Genomic DNA, 26,234 nt, shown 5'->3' with positions numbered 1-26,234 from the left:
CCTTGCTTGTATAAATATGTAGCTCTGTAGTTTCGTCCAAACAGTTTCGACCACCCCTTATTTCAGTATTAAAACTATTAAAAATGAAATCAGTAAGAAAATACCTTGAAAATAAAGTATCGGAAAGATAGTTTTGTTAGACAGGTTCTTTCAGGGGGATTTCCTATGAGAATCGTAAATACCACATGCTTTAGAACTGGTAACTGATGTATGTGTCTCTGAAGGACTGTAATACCAGTAGGTACTATTGTTCTGAGTCACTGGTTGACTTTGTGCTGTCGCTTTGTTATTTCCATTCTTGCTTCTTAACTTCCACGGTTAGTTTCAGATCTACACCACCAAGTTCATTGTTCTATTTTTACAAACTGGCTTTTTATCTTAGTTTTTCAAATTTTACAATTAAAAACACATTTTTTTGGTGTTTTTTAAAAATGTTATTACATTTTGTATTAGACTGTTTTTAATTTAATGCTTTAATTGTTTATTTTTATTGTTTATTTAAAAAGACAAATAACACAATAAAAAAACAGGTGTGGTTCAAACTTAATCTCCCACGTATAAAATCGGCCACAGTGTACATCAAGGCTCTTAAATGAAAGGGTTTTTTTTACAGTGTCAAGTCAAAGGTCAACACACTCTCACTTGACATGTTTTACATGAGGGGCGCAGACACTCATGTTTCTGATAAACGATTACCAGCTAGCGTGAGATAACAGAGATCACCACTGATAAGGGTCACAGAGGGCATGTGTAACATCTCCATTGAACTGTGTTGACTCCGTTAAGCCTCTTGCAGTGGGTAGGGCTGGTAGAGCTATATTTCAAAGGAATTGGAAAGGCAAATAACAGCAATGAAACTAAGAAACAACTTAGCTGCATTAAGGAGAAGATCAAATATATATTTTTTTCTTAGTGGTTTCTTGCTAGTTTTATATTGTTAAAATAATTTAATAGTTTGTAGGAAGTTATGTAAATAACAACCACTAACCTAGATTACATGATTGTTTTTTTTTCAATACAGAATTGAATCTCTTGTAACCCTTTGGAGTGCTGTGCATTATGTGACTATGCTATTCTTCCCTGTGGCTTGTGTGTTCCAGAACGCAAGGTCCCTAGGTTACAGCAGAACCTCACAAACCAGGATGTGAACAGCAGCAGCACGCTGATTCTGGGGTGCCATGCCGACGGGGTGCCCACTCCTCACGTCACCTGGTACAAAAATGGGCAGCCGGTCCAGCCAGCCCCCGGTGAGTGAGTGCAGGCATGCCATGCAGAATGGAGGAACCCAGTAAACTCCTGTATGCACTGAGATGCCATTCCTGTTCTGTGCCTGTATTAACTAGATAAGGGCTATGATTGGTTGCAGAAAAGGTAGGTCACTGTCAATGGCAAAATCTCAAGCAATTCAATTCAGCCCTCAGTATAATACAACGTGGAATCACTTATGAGGATAAGGCTCCCATTTTCCACATTATGCTTTTGTGCTTTCAAACGCTCTCATTCTACGATGGAACACAGTAGCACTGTCAGTACTACCATATATATCATAGATCAAATGTATATGTGGTTTCGATGTGGTTTGATGTTTCTTCGTTCTGTTGCAGGTATTACCCTGGGGGTTGATGGTTTATTGACCATCGAAAGAGTGAAGAAAGACGATGGAGGACTGTACGAGTGCTGGGCGAGCAACGACGAAGGAGAAGTGAAAACAGCTGCCGTCATCACTGTACTGGGTAAGATAAAGTATTCACAAACACATTCACAACTGTGACAGCCTCTTTAATAAGAATGTTTTACTGGGTATGACCTAGCTACAGACATGTTAGAAATGTCAATAACTTGGGACCCAATCCGATGACCTCTTCACTATGAAAATATAAATCCATACATCAGTGACAAGACATCCACTCAAACACCTCCCTGCTTACACTTTGTTTATTGCATGAGCCTGTACTTTCACTTCAAGGCAATTCAATTGTCAAGTTGCAATAAGAAAATGCACTACAACATCTAGATTTAGAAAGACGCACCGCAGTCAGATGGATCCAGTCATGGTCAACTTGATGACTCAAGTGTAGCAGAGCTGTTGTTTCTGTTCCTTTTCATTTTTGACAACTTGGGGCGTTTGCATTGGCAGCCCATTACACAAAACAAAAGGTCCTACCTTTCCAATGCTGTATGAAGATGGAGGTGCTGTGCCATCGTATATGTTTAATTGGCTTTACGCGTGGTGTTTTAGGACTGGAAGAGAAGTCTAACTGGGAGGTGATTATCCTGGTTTGTACTGGTCTGGTCGCCACTCTCTTCTGGCTCCTGCTGACCCTGTTTATTCGCAAACTGAAGAAGGTAAGCCAGCCCGAGCGTCACACAGCTCCTTCTCCACATGTTGAACAGCGGATTTCGTTCATTGCTCTGCTGATATTTTGTGTGCCTACCTGGAGCACAACAGGAGCACTGTGATGCCACTGGAGCTAAGAAGCTTGGAGAACAATCCCAGTGCTGTCCTTGTTACAAATTACTGACCCCTAAAAAACAAATGCATATGATACTCAAAACATACCATCAGCATGCAAAACCCTCTCAACACGGAAAGTACTGTATGTGGCTCGGGGAAGCTGTGCCAGTATGATTGCTTGATAATATTTTTACAGAGTCCAGATGTACTGTGGAATAATCCAAGGTGTATTATGGAATGATCAATGCATCATGACCTGTTTTCTCTTATTGTAAATGTTGAATGTAGCATTGTTCAAATCACCTGTAAGACTGATGACATTTAAACTGTTTCTTGTGCAGCCCAGCTCTGCAGACATTAAAACCGGCTACCTGTCAATCATAATGGACCCGGATGAGGTGCCTCTGGATGAGCAGTGTGACCGCCTGCCTTACGACAGCAGCAAGTGGGACTTCCCGAGAGACAGACTGAGGCTGGGTGTGTAACAGCGCATCAGAGGAACCCGTGCATGACACCGCTAACCAGTCACTGTACTTTTTCTTCAAACACAGCATTCCTAGTATTGCTAGAAAGTTTGTGCAAGCTGTGTCTTTAAATAAAAAAAAATGGGGTTTCTGAAAAATATAGCGTTACACATCCCCACGTATTGCTACAACTGTTTAAATAACGTACATCCATTTGGAAATGGCCCATTTTGGGGGGCAAAGTTTTTCTCATAACAACGACAAACATCTGTGGTAGTAATGTGTCAATCTCTGCAGGCAACAGGGAACTGACCTTTCTTTTATAAGATTCATTCATTTAAAAAGAATTCATGAATTGGGCTCAAGGTTTGTGTGCAACAAGGAAAATATGCATGGCGACCTTTTCCATGTTGAAGGAACAAGATATATTAAGGATACATTCTTTTAGTTTCTTTCTTATATATAATTTGGCCAGTGTTATGTAATATTTTACACGTGTCAGTGTCTTCCCATGAATAGACAGAGCCTGGCAGCCTGTTGTAATTAGCAGTGTGTCTGTCTGACCGCAGCCGTCACACTTGAATTATTGGACAGGCTGTTCCAGAATGGTTTTGTTTTTTGTGTTGTTTTAATAATAACTGCTCTCATTTTTTTAGGTAAAACCCTTGGCCATGGAGCTTTCGGGAAGGTGGTGGAGGCATCTGCTTTTGGAATCGATAAATTATCAACCTGCAAGACCGTGGCTGTCAAAATGTTAAAAGGTATTTTTCTTCTTGTTTTAGACAAACAAGAACAAGTCTCAATTAAATGCACAAAGCTTTATTTTAAAAGGCAGAGGTGTTTTATACCAATGCAGTAAAGTGAATTCTCCGAATACGATTTTACCTTAAAGACATTCCCTTTAAATGCTAAATGTTATTGTAAATGCTAGTATTGCAGATTATTATTTTTGCATTTTCATATGGTTCTACACTTTAATCAGCTTCATAAAAAAAACTTTGTATTTAATGACCAACTGGCATAATTTCAAATCCTTTTTATTCATATTTTGCATTTAATTGAGACATGATCTCATTGGAACTAGTTTAAAGTTGAAAAAACAGATGTAATAGTTCTTTTAAACTGTAACATTTCCTGTAGATCCTGGTTCACTAAAATGCAAAAAAATTAAAACCAAAATATGCATATATTCATAAATCAAGATTTGAAGTAAACTCGCAAATACAGTGGATTGATATTCATGGTTTAATTCACAAGTTAGGGAACTCAATTCTTCATGGAGTTTACTGTTAAGAGCTTACTGTATAAACATCCCTGGTTGCTTGGAAATATGTCTGAGTGATAATCAAAGTCTATTGAAGTACACTTACATTATTTCAGAATGCATTCATCTGCAGTGAAGCAACCTGACACACCAGTAAAGAAAGTAGACACCGTCATACAACAAACCCAGTAGAAGTGCAATACTAAACATACTGCATGTTGCTATCGTGCTGAAATATAGCTCCTGTAATAATGCATAGTACATGTCTGTCATGTGAAATGTGGAAACAATTACCTTGTCTTCACATGGGAAGGCGGTTGAAAGCGGACGTGTGCTCGGTCTTTTCATGTTGAAGGTTAGTTGGGGCCACATCCCCAAAGATGCATGTATTTGACAAGAGTTCAAATCCATTTTTACATCAGCAATCCAAGATCTGCAGGTGCAGCACGGTTCAAAAGTGCGAAGTACACATGAAGTCAATTTTGAAACATTTTTATTATTAATTCAACCAAACTGATGAATTTCAGACTACAGTAGACGGCGTTGACATGCGATGTGCAATATCCATTTTGGGGAATGAGCCAACTGAATTGTGAGGGCTTATAAGTATTGATACAGAATTACGTCAGTGGAGAAGTTTTTCATAGCTGCGCCTAATTCTACAGGATTTCATGATCTCGTGGGTTTTTTATTGGAATTGAAATTCTCATTGGAAATGCTGAAGTATCTGATTCATTTACTTAAGGTGAGAACGTAGGCGAAAAACATTTGACAGCTCTTATCAGCGCCCCTGTTCTGATATGTAATACCCTCTCATGAGGAGACTTTGTTTTCTACTGTTGCGCTCACAGCCAAATCCCTCTTAACCTGCACCCCTCACACCATCAGTCTCACTGAAGTATGTTAACAAGCGTCTCGCTGTGCTGCAGCCACATGGCAATGATAAATTGGAATGTCCTTACCAGGACCCATCCTTCCTTCGCATTCACCACAGAGATACATGCTGAAGGGAAGCTGCCCTTCCTGTATGCCTTGGATAATATGAATCAGCAAAGATCTTCGGAGATGACATACAGTTCTAGAACTTAAAAAGACATCTACCTTCATTGTGAGACCAGAGTGCTTAAAATGAGCAATCCGTCAATTGGGATGAAAAAAAGCATGAAGCGAGAGGGAGGAACTGCTCTGGCAGGTTAATCCTCATAATCCCATGAAGAGCAAATTAGGGGGATTTCTAAAAAGTCTTCATGTGAGCATCTGTAAAGCACTGAAGCACAGTTTGAAAGTTTCCTGAACCTGCATAATGACAGATAATAATTGAACAGGCACACTAAACAGGTCTGAATGGCAGTGAGATTCTTCATAACTAAACTACAGTATGGAAGCAACTTAGATTTAGACTAGAATCAGCATAAACTTGGAACTGAATAAACGATACAAACTTTCCGCTGCACCGGAAACCATTCCATTGGTCATTTGTCACACATTTGACGTAAATTCATTTTCATCATCTGCCTGAGATCCAAGACGTCGGAGTCAAATCAGGATATGTGAAAATAAGGAATGTGTTCCACACCTCTTTCACTACGGGAATGAGAAGTTACTGCCTGCTGTTAATATTAAAACACAATCGCTCGTATTGCACAATAGAAAGCATCAAATGCAAAGAGGCAAATGGTGCAGCTCCAGATCAAGGCAAGGCAATAGTAGCTAGTGGCAGGTATCTGCCCCCGTCTCACACACGCCAGTGATTGCAGTGCACGGTCTGGTAGATCAGTTCTTTGGAATGAAGGATGTGCAGAAGAAAAACAACAGCCACCTTGGCGCCAAATGTGCTGTAGCTTCTCCCCTAATAACATCCAATGTGTTCTGTGTAAATTATGGCTTTTTACACTTCCATGTGCTCAAGTGAACCGCAGAAACATGCGACAGGAACTATGGATTTTTTAAAGCTGTAAAGTGAATTTTGACTTAAAAGATTCCCATGTGGACTTTAATTTGTTTCACGTGTTCGAGTCAGACTATAGAACACGTTGGGCTTTTTTTCTGTTCCCAAGAAAAGGAATTTGTTAATCTTAAATCAACCGATACACTATAAACCTGACTTACAGTTCCCCCAATCCATAATTCTAAAGAATGTTAACTGGCATGTTCCGAGGAGTAAAAAGGAAGGACTTTCATGATTTTTTACAAGGCTATTTCAACCTTTATTTGGTATTGTTCAACCAGAGGAATCATCTGGTTACAATCCTTATTCATTCACTTGCAGTTCAGTATTCTGTCCAAACAAGCGGTCATCGGCCTGCATCGATTAACATGATCACATTCTAATATGTAATAAGTCTCATATCTCTCAAGACCACATCGATCCCTTCATGAGGTGAAAGTCACTGTTTTTTGGACCAATGCAGTCACCAAATGAACTAGACTGGCGTTGTTCTGCAGACAGCAGCTTGTAACTGTAATTGTGATTTGTGTTCTTTGTATGTTTAACAGACGGGGCTACGACCAATGAATGCAAGGCTCTAATGTCAGAGCTGAAAATCCTGATTCACATTGGCCATCACCTGAACGTAGTGAACCTGCTGGGAGCATGTACCAAACCAGGGGGTAAGAGAACACCTGCAGAGTCTGCATGGCAGGGAAATGAAACAGAAGAGCATAGAAGCAGATGACTCACTCCTAAGCTCCAGTGTTACTGCTAAATGACAAATTGAGCCATGCTTTACCCAGACTCGCTTGTTTTATATTATATTATCAGGTGCTTTGATGGTGATCGTGGAATTCTGCAAGTATGGAAACTTGTCTAACTATCTGAGAAGCAAGAGAAGTGATTTTGTTGTGTATAAGGTGAGTGAAACAAGCGATCTCATACCATGTACTGGCCTTGTGCTGGAGCATTGCGAGCCCAGCAGTGAGTCAGTCTCTATCCAGTTTTACACGCTGTCGATAAGTGCATGGTGTAAAACTGGACTGTTAAAGTCAGGGCTGGCATGAAGCAAGTGTTATATATCTCTCTATCAGATCCTTCAGTCTTTACAGTGCATGTCCAGGGTTAACATGCATGTTACTTAGCTTTGTTAAAGTTTGAAGCAATTTAGAGATCGCAATTGTACTGCAAAACGGTCATTTTTCTTGCCGTTCTAGATTTAAACTCAGATTTCCATGTGTTATAATGCTTTAACCCCACTATACCTGCTCTAAGCCTCACCAGTCTTGATGAGAAGGGAAGTGGCAGTAGCACTAGGCTACGGAATCACCTCAGAAGCAAACAGGGCCCGGTTTCCGGAGCTGCCTTCTGTTTCGTTGCTGCTGCTACTTGGAGATCTCTTTCCCACACTCCAGAGCCGGGAGGGTTCCGGCGGGGAGTCGAGTCGTGACCTGACAGAGCTGATCAAGAGGAGGCTGGAGAGCGTGGCGAGCACTGGGAGCTCAGCCAGCTCGGGGTTCATAGAAGATAAGAGCTACTGTGATTCAGAGGAAGAGGAGGAAGGTAACGGCAGGGTCTTCCTTCCAGAACACCTTCCGCGAGACTGACTGGAAACTCGGATTAGCAGACAGGCAGACCTGCTCTCGTGTTCACAACGTTTATACCAATGCTTGATTATTTATTTATTTCGGCTGATGTATTAATGTTGTTGTTTTTAGAAAACGTGCTAACACTTTACATTAAGTGTCTCTAATTACTGTGTATTTACATGGTAGTTACTTAGTAAATACACGTGCACTTACACATCATTACAATGTTATTATGCATAGTTACAATGTACTTAATGTGTAAATCATTTTGCACGATATATATGCAAGTACACAATTGTATCAGAAAAGGGTTATTGTTAGGGTTAGGGTTAGTTTTAGTGTTAGGTTTAGGGTTATATTGTGCAAAAATATTTACGCATTAAGTACATTGTAACTATGCATAATAACTCTGTAATGATGTGTAAGTGCATGTGTATTTACTAAGTAACTACTATGTAAATACACAGTAATTAAAGACACAATTTAAAGTGTTACCAAAAACATTTATTTTAAGCTAGCCAGGTTAGCTGTGGACCTGCTGGCTGTAATAGATGTAACAAAGTGGAAATCATGACATGTTAATAATTGAAGAATAAGTGTGTGCACTGCATTAGGACCTGTGATTCCCCTAAGGAGGTAATTGCATTGTGTGCAGTGCTAAAGTGAAATGTCCCTAGAAATGTCATTGTGTGGTTAGAGTGGCTGGAACTTAAAAACATTTAAAAATCAAACAAGCAAAGGAAGGCGGCAAAACAAAGATTAAAGAAAACACGCCACAATACCATTTGTTAATTGCTGCAATGGAAGTTATTTGTGGCTCTGAATTTACAGAGCTTTGTGATTCTGGTACACTGAGAAACCTTCAATAGCAATATGCCCAGCCCCTTTGATGTGGTGGTGTGGTTTGACGATGTCTTCCGTGCCCTTCTGTAGATGCTGATGATTTATACAAGCGAGCTCTGACCATGGAAGACCTGATCTGTTACAGCTTTCAAGTAGCGAAAGGCATGGAATTCCTGGCGTCCCGGAAGGTAAGAACCCTGCGGTGGTCCCGCACTGATTCAAAGTGTTTCCACTCTACACTGCAGGTCCTCAGTTTCACTTTAGCCGTGGAGAGAATAATAGGAATGCTTCGGATTATTTTGGCAGCTGTGCGGGTTTCATCCGGTACCCATTCAGGATCGTATAGATCCACGTAGTGTGAATCCCTTTGGTAAAGTAGGTCCCTAGGGTGCATTAGTCACATCATGAGCTGCCTCAATCTGGCCCTGCTTTAGCTCAATTGTCTGTTTCTAATCAAGAGAAAAATGAATAGGCTAAGGGTGGAAGTGGAAGGGTCTGCTTACACAATGTTGAAAGCCCATTGTTTCTGAGGCTGAAATGAAAAGTACAGCCCAAGTCAGAGAGACAATTGAATGATCTAATTCCTACACAGTCGATGCACTGTTGCTGTTGTCTTCGTCAGCATTTTTGGCCTTCTTAAAGAAGTAGTTTGTAATAGAAGTTCCTAACGCTCTTTTCATTGCATCGAGAGGAATCAGACAGGTGTGCGGGAGATGCGAGTCATGTGACTTAGCTTGCCTTTTATATGAGTTTTAAATAGAGCGCATTCCGACTCGACTCCACTCTTGCTCACATGTAATTCACTGCCCCCTACAGGCAAGTACACAAACACACACATGCATTTAAAAGCACGGATGCAAGCATACACAGTGCAAAGCCTTTGACCTTTAAGATAATTGAAAAAACGCTTCACTGGCTCTATATACTCATTCTGCTCATGGTAGTACAGAGTGAATTCAACCAAACAGCATTTAGCTGTACCCTTAAAGATTGAAAGAAAGCCAATGTACTTTAAAGGTGAAAAAGGACACAGGAGAATAGCGGACACACCTACATAGAGGACAGTACAGCAGGTTAGAAATGTCAGCGGTGTTGTGTTTAGGAACAGAAATGTCACGGCAGGAAGTCGGGCTCTTTTTATAATAACACTCTGTGTTTATTTTCCATCCTTCCTTCAGTGTATCCACCGTGATTTGGCAGCCAGGAATATCCTTTTGTCTGAAAACAATGTTGTGAAGATATGTGACTTTGGGCTGGCCAGGGACATTTACAAAGACCCAGATTATGTGCGCAAAGGAGATGTAAGGATTTTGCAACATGCATTTTGCACAATTGTTGTTACTGTATCGAAATGTAACCACGATAGACACTATGATTGTATGCATTTGTTTGCTTCTAGAAGAATAAGTCTGAGCTGAATACAAGAGCCTAGTACAGTAACAATTAATTCTGAGATAACTATATTCATGATACTCTAGTGCTCTGGTAAATGCATACTGTATATGCAAATAATGGCATCCTATTGGGGGCATGCGTGACATTTTTTAAGTCTGGCAAGCTATCCTTAAATCAGCTCAAAGACGTTACAATTGCTGAATGTTATGTTAAAAATTAAAAAGCAGTGATTTGTCACAAATCATATCATCAGCTGTTCAGTGATTTATATGTATTTTTTTTTTATTTACAGGCCAGACTTCCCCTCAAATGGATGGCACCAGAAGCTATTTTTGACAAGACATACTCAACGCAGACCGATGTGTGGTCATTCGGTGTGCTCATGTGGGAGATATTTTCTCTCGGTAAATACAAAAGCATTTCATCTGTAAAGGGTTCATCAAGCTAAACGAATGCCTGCTTTCCTGTGCAAACAAAGCCTGTGCTTCAGTTTGGTGCTTATCACAGTGTGACAGTGGAACAGATTACATATACTAGGCCCCCCTGCTGGTGAGATGAGGTAATACGACACAGGCTCTTTGTGGAGAATGAGCTGCCATTCAACCTCTTGCAGCTTTCATCCTGTAGGAGCAAGACAAGTTTGAGATCTGCTTATCTGAATGCATGTTCCCTGAAGTTCCCAGGGTATGATACCGCTCAACAGGAGCTGTTGTTGAATCTATGGTTTAAGGCAGGGGTGGCCAAAGCTGGCCCTTCCACTCCTGGTCTTTGTTCCAACCCTGTTCTAAATTGTTTAATTGATCCAAATGAAACCTCCATCCAGACCCTGAAGTAGTTAATGATGTCATTTTACCTGTAAAACCTGGGGTGGATTAGCTCTCCAGGACCAGGATTGGACCCTCCTGATTTAAGGAGTAAGGCACTTGAAACAGAGAAATCAGTGGTTTTTTGTACAGATATCAGGGCTGTTCCTAATGAAGGAACTGAATCCTAAACACTGTGCTTCTGTCGTGGCGAGAGTCCCATAATTGGAGGAAACTTGAATTTGATAATGAACTGCTAGCTGTGCTTTTCTACAGCTTGTGTAAGCCGTCGCCCTGTTTAACTACACTGTGGTTTTGTTGGCTTGACATGGAGCTTGAGCCAGCTGCCTGGTATTTTGAATACTCACCACCAGTTTCCAAACAGAGATGGTAATTAGCGTGTCGGTAACTGCTTGATTGTTCCTCTGGGACGAGCTTGTCTAAAACCATCCATTGTTTTGTCTGCATTTGGAAAACAATTAGTTTGCTGCAAATCATCGTTGGACTCTGACCTAGATTCTGTCTGGGATAAGGGCTGTGAAACAGGCAAAAGCCACCGCAATGTAAGCCTTTTTTTCAAAAGTATTTTGTGCCTTTGGGTGTGTTACTAATGACCCCTCTATAGAAATTAGTATACATTAAGAATTACACCCATTAACTATATTGTCACAAAAATCAGCTATTGTAAGCAGGTCAAAAGTGCACCCTGAACACGATGTGCACACACAGGCACATTACAGTCATGATATCACGTTAACCCCTGCGTTTCAATCTAGGTCTCGCTGTCTCACTTCCTGAATTTGTTAGTTTAGGTGCCAGGACTGAAAATACACCTTGTTTTCATATCAGCCCTCCAGATACGTAGCAATTAATAAAGATAATATTGAATTCCACTAAAATAAACCTGACATGACATAGACTGGAGAAGTTAAATAGCTTTTAGCTGATTTCACCCACCACTGTTTTTTCTTTCTTTTTGCTGCTGTTGATAGAATCTGCCAACACATGCCAGATATGCATTTCTTCTGAATTGTTTCTAATTAAGATAAATACAGTATTATAGACACACACACACATATATATACACACACACGCACACGCACACACACACACACGCACACACACTATATCACTGGAGGCAGAGGGCTTGAGGTCCCTTCAAAACCCCAGCAGGAGAAGAATCTTATTATTGTATTCTGACTGACTACACTTTTCATATTATTATTATTATTATTATTATTATTATTATTATTATTATTATTATTATTATTATTATTATTATTATTATTATTCATTTATTTGGTGTTGCAGGGCAGTACTGTACAGGGTCAAAATGCAAGATTAACATTTAAATACAGTAGTTTACAGTAAGTACAAATAATACTACTAAAATACAATATGAGCTAGGATGCAACAAGTTAGGATTACAACAAGTTATATCTACAATGACATATTAGCAGTGCAATAGTGCAAGGATAGCGCATCAGTTGAGGATCCAGTAACGTGGTGCTGAGGTAAGGCTCTGTGTACAACATACATATTTAGATTTCAAGATCACTAACATACTTTCCATACAACATTTTCCAAACAAAGTTGTTAAGGCAGGAGAAAGGCAGAAACAAATTCAAGCACATCCTATTGACTTAATCTGCTAAACTTAAAAAAATGACCAACAAAATAATGACACCCTACAGGCGAAAAGAGAGTGACGCTACCGTTGTCGCAATGCAACGAGCATACGGGCGCACCCCCCTGGCTAGCACTGTCTACAGACGCCCCTCCTCCCTCTCTTCCCCTGATCGGCAGGCTTGCTTTGTGAACTGTACCTCAGTAAAACTCCACAGCTATCCAAAGCACATGCACTGAAAGCTGAACGCATCTCTATTTGAGAATGACAATGTTAATCTGAGTTGCACTGCAGCAAGGGTCTGCACATGCTGAGACACTGGAGCAGTGCATGCTTCTGCTCATTTTCGCTGGCTTTGTTTTTTAATGCTGCAGTATTGTCCTTTCAGGTGCCTCCCCCTACCCTGGTCTACACATTGATGAGGAGTTCTGCTGCCGGCTAAAGGAAGGGATACGAATGAGAGCTCCTGAGCACGCCTCCCCTGAAATGTAAGCATTCTCTCAAAGAGACGTTTTAACAATGTGTCTTTAATAATCTTAACTGGGGAACACTTTACATCAGGTGTCTCGAATTACTTTGAGTTTACATAGCAGCTACTTAGTAAATACATGTGTACTTACACATCATTACAAGGTTAGTATGCAGAGTTACAATGGACTTAATGTGTCAATCTTTTTTGCAGGATATGTGTAAGTACACAATTCTACCAGAAAAGGGGTTCGGGTTAGGGTTACATTTAAGTACATTGTAACTATGCACAATAACACTGTAATTATAAGAAACATTCCAGCCAGCTCATAGTGGTTGAATTCAGTAGACATTTACCCGATTTGAATAAGCAGGGAGCTTCCCACATTATTAAATAATAAAGATCACGTTTCCCTGCTGGGGACTTGGAAGCAAATTCCAGTATTTCTCTTGTGTATTTGTTTGAAAAGCAAGCTGAAGCTTGTGATTGACAGAGAGTGGTGGGGATTTATTACTCACTGACAGTAATGCGCTGGTAACCTTAACCTCCCATGAAAGAACTTGGTACCTGACAACCAAGACCTCGCTGGATCTGTGACAGAACTCTGGCAGTCTGCAGGGAAAGCAGGACATTCAGATACTCCCTCTGTGGGGCGCGGGTTCAAGCGTTCACGAGCTGGGTGCCAGTGAAAGTTATTGAGACAGAATGCTTTCTCTTGCAGCGTCAGGCTGAAAAGGAACCATTTATATTTGATTGTTTTTTTGAGGAGACCCTAGCCCTCCACCGGACACACGGTCCCTCCCTTGTCACGACCACCTCTGCTACTGAGACGTCCGGTTTAAAGTTTCCATCGACTGGTAGTAATTATTTCTAGCAGCACATACTGTAGCATTTAGTACCTGCAGCATAGCCCAGCTTCCTACAAAGTTAAGCTAAGGGAACACAGAGCCACTTTGTGCATGGCACACCAGGGGAGACGTGGGGTTTGATACAGCAAAGTTGCTTCAAACTAGATCTCCCGGTCTCCTGGAACCAGGTTTCAAGCCACAGTCCCTGAAAAAGTGTCTTAGTTCCCTCAGCTTTAGCCTTTGCTCTAAACATGTCTATGAGTAATAAAGTATAAATACTTTGCAGTTCAGATTTACAAAAGCTATTGTGTTTCTGCTCTGAACTCTTCCCTTAACCAATGACAATAGACAGGATTTTAATAATGCATCTGCAGCACTTCAAGGAGATGCGTCTTGACTGCTTTCATTGCACTGTTATTTATATCAGAACAAACAGGTGGCCCAACCAGGTGTTTTTAAGCCTTTCTCCATAAGAAACTGCTGCAAACAAGAGAGTTTCCTACAGAAACAGCAGCAACTGACAGCTGTTAACTAGCAGTCGCATAACAGGAAAGAGGTGCCTGGGAGCTCACATTGCGAGCTGCCTCGTAGAGCAGTCAGGTGTCTTAGCTCTTTGTTGATTTGTAGGCAATCAAAAGCAAACCATTGGTTGCTTCCTGACTGACAATATCAACAGGATTTCCTTCAACTGATCTCTGTCTTCCAAACCCAAGTAAATCCCCAAAGTCAAATCCACCGGCTTGCAAGATTGCAAGTAAAGATGTTTATGTGCATTGTCTTACCAATGAAACAGAACCAGCCAGGTGGCACTTTTATGTGCCCCTCTACAATGCATACCTGGAACTTGAATGATAGATTCCATTCTTTATTCAGTGCTGCGAGCATAATTTAATGAAGGTGAAGTTATGCTTCCTGTAGTTTCATGGCTTGTTCCTCTTGGTCCTCCAGCTATCAGACGATGCTAGACTGCTGGGAAGGGGAACCTGCTGAAAGACCGAACTTCACAGAGCTGGTGGAGCGACTGGGAGACCTGTTACAGGCCAAAGTCCAGCAGGTATGAGGACTCGCAGGCAAAGATACAGTAATACAAGCGTCCTGGTTCATTAGGGAGCATTCACACACGCCACTTAGAACATAAGCAACGTTTGGGACTGAGAAAAGGCCATTCGACCCGTCAAGGCTTGCCCCTTGTTAGCAGACCATTCTCCCCTACTGGGAGATCTCATTTAAAAGCACAGAATTTAGTCTTTTACAAACAACAGCCAGCTTTTTCAGGGCCCAAACCAATTCACTTTTAGCTGGATTTTTGAAAATACAAATTCATGCCATTAACATAGCTCTTGTGGATGCATATCTGTTTTTTGAATCAATAATAATGTGTTAATCAAAGAAAAACTACAATGTATCCACCTTTGCTCTGTTTATTGCATGATTTTATATTTTTCCTAAAACATTTATTTTCCCACCTGAGAGTGAATTGCCCTGGGGTGTCAGTAAGGGGAATGATATGGAGCCCCTGAGCTCCACTGGAAGAGAAGATGGATCCAGCTGCATTCTTCCTTTGAAGAGACTGAAGAAAAGTAACCATGGCTGCACAGGCAAGCCTGGCCATTATAGTTCCAAGTCTAGTTCCCATCAGACTTTTTTTGTTTTGTTTTGTTTCTACGATGTGAGTCCCACTTGTGCAATTAATAGTAAAGTCCATGTTGGTAATGATAACTTCACAGCAGGCTTTTCAGCTTAACCTTTTACACACTGAATCCCTGTTTTATGAGTTTAAAGGCCAGTGTGAAACAGTCAGGAAGGGCTATGTCTTTAAACCTCAAAGCCCAGGATAATTGGGATCATGACGAGCTTGAAATTGGTCTTTGAATTGCCATTGCTTTTTAAACACAAACAAAAAGGAATTACAGCACAACAGTATAAATCCCGCTCTGAGAAGGGTGCAGGAAGCTTCCCAGCACTGTGGGAATTACAAGAGATCAGGAACGTTTCTTATCCTGAGCAGCCTGTAATATCTGTTGTGAATTATTATTGTGATTGTATGCCTTTTGTATTTTATTTCTGCTTGTATTTATACTGTAGAAGGGTATTGGGGGTTATATCTTATAGGTCAGATATAACCCCCAATAACCCCCTGACTTTGCCTTTGCAAAGAAGTTGAAAAGGCAAAGTCAGATTACACTCCCAGCAGAAACCCTCATGCTTCACACAATGCATCATATCCAATAACCTAGTGATTGACTGGTTATCCTTGCGTTGTGCAGGGCTAATCATTACACTAGTAACATTTTAGGCAGGTTACCAGGTCGTTTTTTAGCCAAGTTGCGAATGACAGATTTCCAGTATCTTTACTCAAACACACCTCAAGAGCTTTGACACGCGTTCGTTTTTTTGTTTGTTTAATAACATGCCTGATGTGAGCAGTGGTTACACCGTTACAGACACATGTTCAAAGTGAGCGCTTCACCTTGACGCGCTGTTCTGGCTGTAATTCTGACGCTCCCTTTTGGACTGGTTCCATGTGCGTTCTCCTTTGTCTTTTCTCCTTCAGGATGGCAAGGATTACATTCCAATAAACACATTGCTGGCCGAGGGACAGGAGACCTCGAGCACCTCTACAGCAGAGGAGACCTCAAACACATCTGTGAACCCGAGACGCTCAGGGGGAACATGGTACTGCAAAGCTTTCAGTGCCCACAGTGAGACTGTAGCCTGCAGCTTCCTAGCTAGACAGTTAAGGGACGGGACCTTTGAAATCTGTACACCTTGGGCAGCACTTTCAAGTAGAAAAGTTGACTATCATGGTTAGTTTGTGAACAAGGGTGCAAACTGTGTTTTGTGACACCAGTAACCATGTAACATCATCGGCTTTCCAGCTGCCACTGGTAACAACTGAACTAAGAGGATTCAGGTTCACTAGACAGCCCGACAATGAAGATTGCCAGAAAATGAATAAATGTTGGTCCAAACATATGTACCCTATATCCTGCATATACCAGCGAAATACATACCACTGTTAAATGCACATCTTCAAGCAAATTATGCAGTTTTTTGTGTTTGTTTTTTACAGTGTTGTACATAGTCAGCAGTGGTATTAATGTGGTGCTCCCAGCGAAGCTACCAAAAAATCACTAAACCACAATTTAATGAAGCACATTTGGCAGTCTAATTGAAAGTAACCTTGGCCAAAGTACGAGTTCTCGCTAAGATATGTTTGATCAATATGATTAGTGTACATGTGTTTTTCATTATTTTAATTTCTCTTTCAATTTATTTTACAGGAACACAAAAATACGTCCCGTCAGTGTGAAGACCTTTGATAAGGTCCCTGTAGACAACGAAACAAACGAAACCCAGGAGGTATGCTAGCTTGCAGGTGCCGCTTTGTGCATGAAGACCAGTTCACTATACAGCCTGACCAGGGCCTCCATGTAGCCAGATTGGCTCCACATGTGAAGAACCTCAAGCTTGTCTTAGGAGACCAACTGGAACAATAAATACACAGTGTCTATATATATATATATATATATATATATATATATATATATATATATATACATATACATTTATCTTAGTAAAAGAATACAGCACAGTGAAAGAATGTTAAAGCACAGTTAAGCAATGTACTCTAAGTTAAATGCATAGCATAACACCTGTACCTGTAAGAACGCACACACAGTGACAGCAGGGTGCAAGGAGTCCTCTCTACTCACACTGTTGAGATCAGGGTCTCTTAACTATGGAAATGGTGGCAGATCAGCCTTAAACTCCTACCCCTGGTCCACCTAGGCTTGTTTGCAGTGTATTTTGTAGTGTTCAGTGTGCAGTGATGCGACCAGTGATTGCATGCTGGTGACTCCCTGTCCATGTCGGCTCTGTGCAGGAGGGTGAGTCGGACAGCGGGATGGTGCTGGCCTCTGAAGAGATGAAGACTGTGAAGAGACTGGAAACGCGAGCCCGGCCCTTAAGCATAATGGCTTTAGCGTAAGTACATGTAATCCTGTTCTGAGAGTTTCACTGACGGCTTCCAGAACCACGGGAAGAGCTGTTGTTCTCCCGTTCTGGAAATGCAGATGTCCGGAGTTTGCGTGCGGGTTTCGCTCCTGCATTTCCCACACTCTTTCTCTGGTGTGGTTCTCTTTTGACTGCTTATGAAGTAAGAGGATTTGAATGTGTTGCATGCATTTAATTGCCACAGAAAGTCATTGGGAATCAGGTGTTGCATGAAGTGGGTTGGTAATGGTAAGTCTGTTGTCCCTAACAGACACAGATCTGTTTCAGTTATTTCTGTGAACACAATGACAGGACTGATGTGACCTCTGGGATCAATGCTTGTTCTGAAATGTCTGCTTTACTGCTTCATTTACTTTTCTCTAAGGACATAGCCCTCATAATATGTGAACATTATTGAAATTCACTAACCCTGCTACCCCTTATAGTTCCCCTTAGAAGTGCTCTTAATTTAGCCGAATTAAAGCCCACCTCAGACCAATAAAAGTCAAGCTGGGACATGAAGTTGGTCTTTCTTGTGGAAATGTTGAATTAAATTGCATCAGCAGTTTCTGTGTCTGTGTTGATTCACTGGTGATATTACCTCGTGTGTCTATGGCTGCACTTTTCCTCTTCGGATTGCACAGCTTTGCAGTTTTATGTTACTCCTCGATTGTTATTATGTTTGTTTGATGTTAGGGAACTGAATGAGATTAATACTGTATATCCTGAGAGACTGCCAGCACTTAAGATCAAAGCTGGCTATTCAGAGTAGATGTATCCCATGTGCGAACTATGCTAGGCATCTCCACTATTGCCTGGCCTGAAGGGCCATTCATCCATTGCTGCAAATAACACTTGGTAGTTCACACACACCAGACATTATTTATCCATATTCTCTCTCCAAGATCACTCGGGTCATGGTGAAGGCAGTCTGAACTCAGTACTCTAGATATGAATAGTGGTGTATCCGTTTCATACAGGGATATTGCTACACTACCAGGATACTCTGACGTTCTTCTTGGTTTGCCCTCTCAGAGTTTGTGTGAAGGCATGCGGAGACATGAGAACAGAACTTACAGAAATGTAACAGCAGTATGTTTTCTTTGCCATTCTGTTACATAAGCAAACCCCCGGAGGTGACCATGGTTATTTCAAAGCTCTTCCATTTTATCTGAGTTTGTCCGTTCGAAAAATAAACTCAAGACATCATCAGTATCATTTATATTCGAATATCATATGTTGGTCCTGTCCACCAAAAATAAACACAAGAACTAGCGTAAAGGCACTCGACAGCGAGTCAACACACTGTGCAAAAAAAAGACCTTCACTAAATGAGCTGTATGGTGTGAGGTTAAAGCGTGACAGCGTAAGAGTTTAGAGCTGATGTTATGACAGCCTCACCGAGGCAATTTCTTTGGCGTAAACCGCGATTATCTGTAGTTATTGAAATCTGAAACATCACTTGTGATTGAGTGCGCTGTGAAGACAGGGTTAATCTCCAAGATTATCCCTGCATACATTCATCATTCAGTTGACTCGAGAACACCCCATTACAAATATTACATAACACTTAGAACAGTTTAACTTCAAACTTCAGAGTCGTTTAGGTGACGGACAGCCGCTCTTGAGACACTTTGCAGCCCCGGGGACAGAACAGATTTGTAACCCTTACTGAGAGCCCGCGAGACTCTGTGTGGTCAAACAAGTTCCTAATAATGCTGCTGTCATCTCACACTCCAGTCGCTTGGGAGGCCGCCAAGTTACACATATACTTTAGGGTTCTTTTCCTTGAATCTCTTGACAACTTTAATACTCTCAAATTAAAAAGAGAAAACAGTAACAAAAATAAATTAATAAATAAAAAGAGACAAAAATGTGGCCAACAAGAGTGAACAGATCTTTGAAGGAATGTCAGATTATAACAGGGGTAGGGGAGGCCAGTGTCAGCATTTTCCACACAAGCAAATGCAGTTTAAGCAAAATGTGATGTTAAGCGTTTTAACTGCGACACACAAGTTTGCCAAGGATTTTACAATGAAATGATACAATGGGCTTTCTTTCGAAAGATCAGAGAATTAAATCAGATGGTATTCATTTTCCGCTCCACCATTTGATCTTACACTATTGCAGAATATACGTTAGCCCTGATTTAAGAGCTTTCTGCAGATCCTTGTTGGAGTAACTCAGTCAAAGCGCTGTTTCAAAGCTCTCCTATGCTTACAGCCAGCCAGGAAAGAGAGATTTTAAAATGAAAATGAAATTCAGCGTCAAGCAATGTAAAGTGTTACACGCTGGTCACAAAAATGTAAGCTCCAAATACCAAACACTGGGGATAGAACTAGAACAGGCACACCAAGAGAAAGACCTTGGCATGGTAATAGATTCATCACTGTCAGCAATCACAGTGTGGGGAGCAATAAAGACAGCCAACAGCGTGCTTGGGTATATAGCCAACAGTGCAGAGCACAAATCCAAGGAGACTGTGATGACAAGGTTATAGAAACACCCTTTAAAACCCTCACCTCATGTCATAAGCCTGAACTCAGATGGGAACAACAATATTACTGGCATTGCTTGAGACTTGCAGCTGTTTCCATGGGGAAAGCAAAATACCCTACAGTTCTGTAAAATAATTGTTGCATGCGGGGGGCTGCATAGCCACTGCAGGGCCCTACCAACACTGGCACCTATGACCTGCAGACTCTTCAGAACAATCTGGGTGGTACTGACGTTAGCCACATCATCCAACTTCAGCTGGGCCCTCCAGTACTGTGCTTTGTACTTAACAGAATAACACATCATTTGGAAGTTATTTTGGAATTAAAAAAGGGTTTGGAATTCTAGTATTGATTGCTGTGCATTTGTGTTCCCTCTCGCAGAATGAAAGCAGTGAGCAAGAGTAAAGAATCAGTGTTGTCCGATGGGGAGAAGGAGACGAAGTACCTGCAGGAGCCCCTCGATTTCAGCATGGAGCACTCCGTTCTCCTCCACATGGACCCCAACCTGGAGTGCCACAGCCCCCCGCCAGACTACAACTACGTCGTCCGCTACTCTGCGCCACCAGTGTAGCGAGGTGCCACCACACTCAGTGAAGTCTGTTTAGAATGTATGTCACTGCTTCTTACCTCAACTATGCAAATGTAACTTTGTGATTGGATCAAGCAGGAGGGCACATTTCCGGGCCACGCTTTACGGTAATTGGCAGGCTATAGAAATACGGGTCAGTAAAGGGCTGCTCTTGTAATTAAGCGTGGAACTGATCAGGAACTCATTATTCGTGGAACTCTGAAGGAAATAATATTTTAGTTCATGTGTAACATTATTCAAGTTCCAAGGGTTTTTTTTTTTTTTTTTAAATACCCTCCAAGTGCTGAATACTAATTTCAAAGTCCGAAAACATTCTCTTGTTATTTATAATGTATATGGGTATCTTCATTGGTCAGGGTATTTCCATTTTCTTTTGGATCAAAATAAGTCGGCTGCTAATCTTTCTACAAATTCCTTTCTAGAAACTATGGGTGCATTTTCTATTCAGGTTCCCAAGAAGCTGTACATTCACAAAAAAAAAAAAATTCTGAAGAAGTACATTTCTCAGGTAAACCTATTTATTGTGAACATATAGAGTGCTTATGGGTATTCGCTTGGAGCACCTGCTGTGGTGATGAAAGTGTAGCAGCGCAGTGCAGTGAAAGCAGTCACACACTGCGTCGGAATCACTCTTTCATCACACAGGATGATCAGCCGTCTTTTTAACCATCATTGGGCGCGGACAGGGTTACCGTATGACTCCATGTGCACTAGGACAGTTTGGGAGAGTTCAGGCTTTTCAACTCACAACCCCAATGCATTCTGGTAAGTGTAGTCCTGCTGTGAAAGGTACTTGAATGCATTGTAGTGTGAGTTGAAAAGCCTGAACGGTCCCAAATGTTCCTAGTGTACATGTAGTCATATGGTAACTCCAGGTGCTGGGCACCAATGTAAGCACATACACACACAAACACATATTTGGTGTAAAAGAATTCTGGGAAGTGTAGTTTATTGTAGATTATGTTAAAGGAAAAATAAACTACAATTTTCAGAAAGCTGTCTACCGGAGGATATTGAGAAGGTGTGCTTTTTTCAGTTGCACTCTGTGTTTTTGTTTAATATATACATTTAACTGTAATGTTTTGGAATTACCTTGTGTTTGTGAAAGCTATGCTTAAATCACACCTAAACTAATGTCACTGTTGACTGTATCAGAAATACAGATTCTCTTCATTTCCCTGCCCTGTGAGTCCAGTCAATAAAACTTTCACACACTGCACCTGCAACCCACCCTTACATCAGCAAACATGCTAAGCTGTTGAGAGAACATCCACAGGAGCCCTTAATTCAACACAGATATATACTAACACAGGTCACGAAGTTGTTATGGACAGGTTTATTGAATCATCCCCCAAAGACCAAAGACTTTATCAAAACTCCAGGCTCATTCCCTTCCTGAAATACTGCAGCTGAGCAATTGTAAAGTAAAAGACAACTGTCTCAAATCTGTGTGTCAGTCTGAATGCAGTGCCTTCTTTTGATGGAATAAAAAGTCAATCCGAATATGTCACCAGCTGTTCATAATGCATGGTTTGCCCAGGAGAGTAACCTGGGCACCAGGAATGCTAGACAATGGTATTTTGTTCTAAAAATAGCCAAAGCTACTCATTTACACAAGGGGAACAAAGATTGTCTTGGCTTGCCAGACAGCCTGAGAAACGCTGATCACTCAGCTATAAAATATCTCTCAGGTCAGAGCTTAGTGATATACAAAAAAAAACACAAACGGCCAATTTGTACATGATCAGGGTCATTAAGACCAATATCATTTCTAATTGTGTCTGCAGTTCACTTTACCCTGTTGCTAAAATGGGATTCTAAATTCTAAATCCATTCTAAATAAACATCATTCCAAATTCTAAATGGGGTTTGTTAACCCTACAGTACCCTCTAAGTACTGCACTAAATGTCTTGCCTATGTGAAAAAAAACAAATGGCAATACAGAATCTGCATCAGCCAGCGCTGAATGGAGCAATAGGGTTAAGGAATGCTGTACTGCTGTTAGGCCTGTATGTTGCCTATGAAAATACTAACACTTTCAATACTCATGGGGGAAAAAAAAATATATATATATATATGTATATATATATATATATATATATATATATATATATATATATATATATATATATATATATATATATATTACATTTTTATGATGTATATGCTGTTGTACACAATATTCTGTAGGAACCATATAGTAATTCTTTATTGTTTTCAAGAATGTTTCGAATTAAAGTGCCTCTGTCGCATTGTTATGTACTAAAAATGTTACTAATGCTTGCAGGACAGGCTAGAGTTTGTATATACTGTATCACAGACAGTTAGCTGTGTGGTATGTTACTCTGAGTTTTATTAAAGGGCTGGTCATTAACATGGTATGAATTCACATCAGAAAAGGGACTTTAACATGATTTAAGAATCATTACATAGATCCAAGTAAAAGCCTAAAAGACATGTGACAGTATGAGGGGCATTTCTACTTGTTATCAATACATTTTGAAACCATCTGGAGTGAGTAAAACTGGGCCTTTTTCACTGTTTCAACTTCTGAACGATCTCTAACTTTCAGGTTCACCAGCGTGAGTGGCAAACTCTTCTTGTTAAAAGATCTTTTTGGATGGATAGCCATGCCAGTTATGAAAGCCTTACTCCTAACCTGTTATGCACAACAAGCCTCTGTATTTCATATTCATTCTTGTTTTTCCACTTGACATTATTGTCAATCCAAAAGATCCAGCTAAATAAACGCGGCCAGCCCTGCGGAACGTAACCTCTAGACATCAGGCTCCAGTGACCCTGATTCAGGGTGAATTCAGAGTGACGGGAGTAGCCGTGTACTGCCATGTGTTGTTGTGTGAATTCAAGTGGAAGGCTAAAGGCCTGTTTGTATGAGAAGGTCTGCACTGATGTCGTCTGTCTTTCATATGTAGCCCCAAAGTGTATTTGTATTAACCTCCCCCCCCAAAAAAAAACAAAATAAAGATTTCTATATTTATACATTAAGATGTTGTTCGGCTTGCTGTTTTTCACACACGTTGCGTCTTCTTTTTCATCGATGTAACTGCGAGTAACAGTAAGTAAAGGCGTTTATAATCATTCACTCTCCATGTTAATAAACTGGGAACCAAACGACTTCCCAGTGTGTTTAAATATGAAGTGCATTACTTAACCAACCTAGAACCAAGCAACTCAGTAAACAGGTGTTTTCAAAGAGTTCCTCACAGAGTAAATGCTTGCCCCTCAGTTCAGTGTTCGGCTGCTGGTGAGGCCCTTTGATGTGTCTTATTTAAGAGTGGAGATCCCAAGAGCCCATGCACTGTGTTTACTTTGCCTCGGCCCCAGACATTTGCACCTTGAACACGCTTCCTGCATGGCACAGTGTCGACAGTCTGGCTATCACTGTAAACTAGGGCATCCTCTGAAACAATGCACAGGAAATACTTTGAATCATACGTATCAGAGCAGGGCAGCGCCCCTGTAATGAACATCCTGAGGGGTCACAGACTCATCGCCAGCAATGCTGCCAGGACCAACAGCCCTGGGGTCAAATCCAATTCCAATTCCCATTCCAATTCTACCAGAATTGTTTGAAATTCCAATTCCAATTCCAGCAGAATTGTTTGAAATTCCAATTCCAATTCCAATTCCAGCAGAACTGTTTGAAATTCCAATTCCAATTCCAATTACAGCAGAATTGTTTGAAATTTCAATTCCAATTCCAATGCTATTTTGTTCAATGACAATTACAGTTACAAATATACTGCAGTAATTACAATGGCACTAAAAAGTAGCATAAACAACTCCACACATTCCTCTATTTGTTCTAAATAACCAAACAGCAATCCCAGGTACACACACACACACACACTATATACAACTTATTTTTTGCAAATAAATGGGGTCACCAGAAGTGGTTGAAAATACAAGAATAATGATCGAATGACAAATAAATGCGTAATTGAACTGTAACCGATCAGTTATATGGTGTAATTACAATGAGAATTATGCAGGTGTGTCAAGCTTACATTTCCATTGCAATTGCAATATATTATGAATTGCACAATTACATTGGAACTGAGCCCAGGCCCAAGTATGGTAGACCGCAGTTAACTTGTATGCATGTTATTGACAGTGAATGTGCTTACTCTGAATGAATAAAACACACAGTATATGGGTTCTCTGTAAATTACTCTGCTATATTTTATTTCAACACAGTTTGCGGTTTCAATGGATTACTCCATAACAGTGCAGACCTCCTCAAACACAGTTTAGGTCAGCTGTCAGTTTCTACTGAACAAGCGCTGATAAACATACAGATATTACAGTGCTCTGGCACCTGGTTTTTAGCCAAGCTGGAAATGACTTCTTAGGCATTGGTGAACATGTTCATGGAAACCATCGTTGGCGCTCCTGCAGAACATCTGGTGGGACGCAATGCAATAGTTATCCTGTCAAGGTCACACACTGTGCAGTGCACCACATATCGGGTGACATTATAATCCTTGTTTTGAAATGATTTGTTATAAACAACCATCTCGGTAGTGCTGTTAAAGGAGCTGAAGCCGTTAAATTAATTTAGTCATTCTTCCCATCAAGCCTCAAAGATGTCTCTGTGTTCATTAAGAAAAAGTCACCAATAGGAGACACAGCGGTTGGAAGTTAGAGTTATTGGTAGCTCAGCTCCACTCTCCCCCCTCCGTTACTAGCCGGGTACTTTTTACCATTCTCATCTGTGACTATTAAGCACTTAATAGTACTGCATTTAGAAATAGTCAAATAACCTAAAATTCAACACCAAATGTTTTGACTAGTCTTTTACAATGTCTTCAAATGTTGGAAAGGTTGGACATTCACTACAAATACCCATTGTTTTGGAGCGTGGACTCCACCCCCAATTGATAGAAGAGTGAATGGTCTCTTGAAATTCACATTAAGAAAGGTGGATGTGCTAATTACCCCTGGGGCATTGCAGCTTGCAAAGGTGCGAGTGGCTAGTAATCGCATAGGCAAGAGTGGCAAAAGGCAAGACGCTGAAAAAGGCTTCTAGTCGAAATGCTTCTTATTTCGTCATTTTACCGCTTCTTTTACACACTGCAGGCCACCATGCAGCCACAGAGCTACAGCGTCGGAGGACAATGCACCTCTAGGCAGCTTACAGGCAAGCCTGCAGGTGCCCGGCCAGACTACAGGGGTCGCAGGTGCGCGGTGAGCCGAGAACACCCTGGCCAACCTTCCCCCCCTGGGCGGCGCTTGGTCATTTGTGTGCCACCCCTTGGGAGCTCCCGTCCACTGTCGGCAGTGGAATAGCCTGGACTGGAACCGGTGATGTCCAGGCTATAGGGCACATCCTGCACTCCACGCAGAGTGCTTTTACCAGATGCGCCACTCGGGAGCCCCCAACAGAGGCTTTTCTTGTAAAATAAGCCACACAACCTTTCCACTTTCCACTGGCCCATCAAA

The 26,234-nt window shown here is 41.0% G+C and overlaps 1 protein-coding gene across 1 annotated transcript in view; it reads left to right on the top strand.

Annotated features, from left to right (window-relative positions):
- Nucleotides 1–22,852, top strand: part of LOC117430671 (vascular endothelial growth factor receptor kdr-like) — a 51,912-nt gene extending 29,060 nt beyond the window's left edge. Inside the window, exons 14-30 of the mRNA XM_059001128.1 lie at nt 1,101–1,247; nt 1,605–1,733; nt 2,240–2,346; nt 2,797–2,932; nt 3,576–3,680; nt 6,680–6,793; nt 6,945–7,033; nt 7,529–7,676; nt 8,636–8,733; nt 9,724–9,846; nt 10,233–10,344; nt 12,759–12,858; nt 14,636–14,741; nt 16,242–16,363; nt 16,972–17,050; nt 17,574–17,674; nt 20,563–22,852. Of these exons, the coding sequence (XP_058857111.1) occupies nt 1,101–1,247; nt 1,605–1,733; nt 2,240–2,346; nt 2,797–2,932; nt 3,576–3,680; nt 6,680–6,793; nt 6,945–7,033; nt 7,529–7,676; nt 8,636–8,733; nt 9,724–9,846; nt 10,233–10,344; nt 12,759–12,858; nt 14,636–14,741; nt 16,242–16,363; nt 16,972–17,050; nt 17,574–17,674; nt 20,563–20,752 (2,006 nt within the window). The 3' untranslated portion in view covers nt 20,753–22,852. The remainder of the gene's footprint in view (nt 1–1,100; nt 1,248–1,604; nt 1,734–2,239; nt 2,347–2,796; nt 2,933–3,575; nt 3,681–6,679; nt 6,794–6,944; nt 7,034–7,528; nt 7,677–8,635; nt 8,734–9,723; nt 9,847–10,232; nt 10,345–12,758; nt 12,859–14,635; nt 14,742–16,241; nt 16,364–16,971; nt 17,051–17,573; nt 17,675–20,562) is intronic.
- Nucleotides 22,853–26,234: the final 3,382 nt, after the last annotated feature.

Source organism: Acipenser ruthenus, chromosome 26, assembly GCF_902713425.1.
Source record: "Acipenser ruthenus chromosome 26, fAciRut3.2 maternal haplotype, whole genome shotgun sequence".
Taxonomy (NCBI): domain Eukaryota; kingdom Metazoa; phylum Chordata; class Actinopteri; order Acipenseriformes; family Acipenseridae; genus Acipenser; species Acipenser ruthenus.
This window is presented reverse-complemented; position numbering and strand designations above follow the sequence as displayed.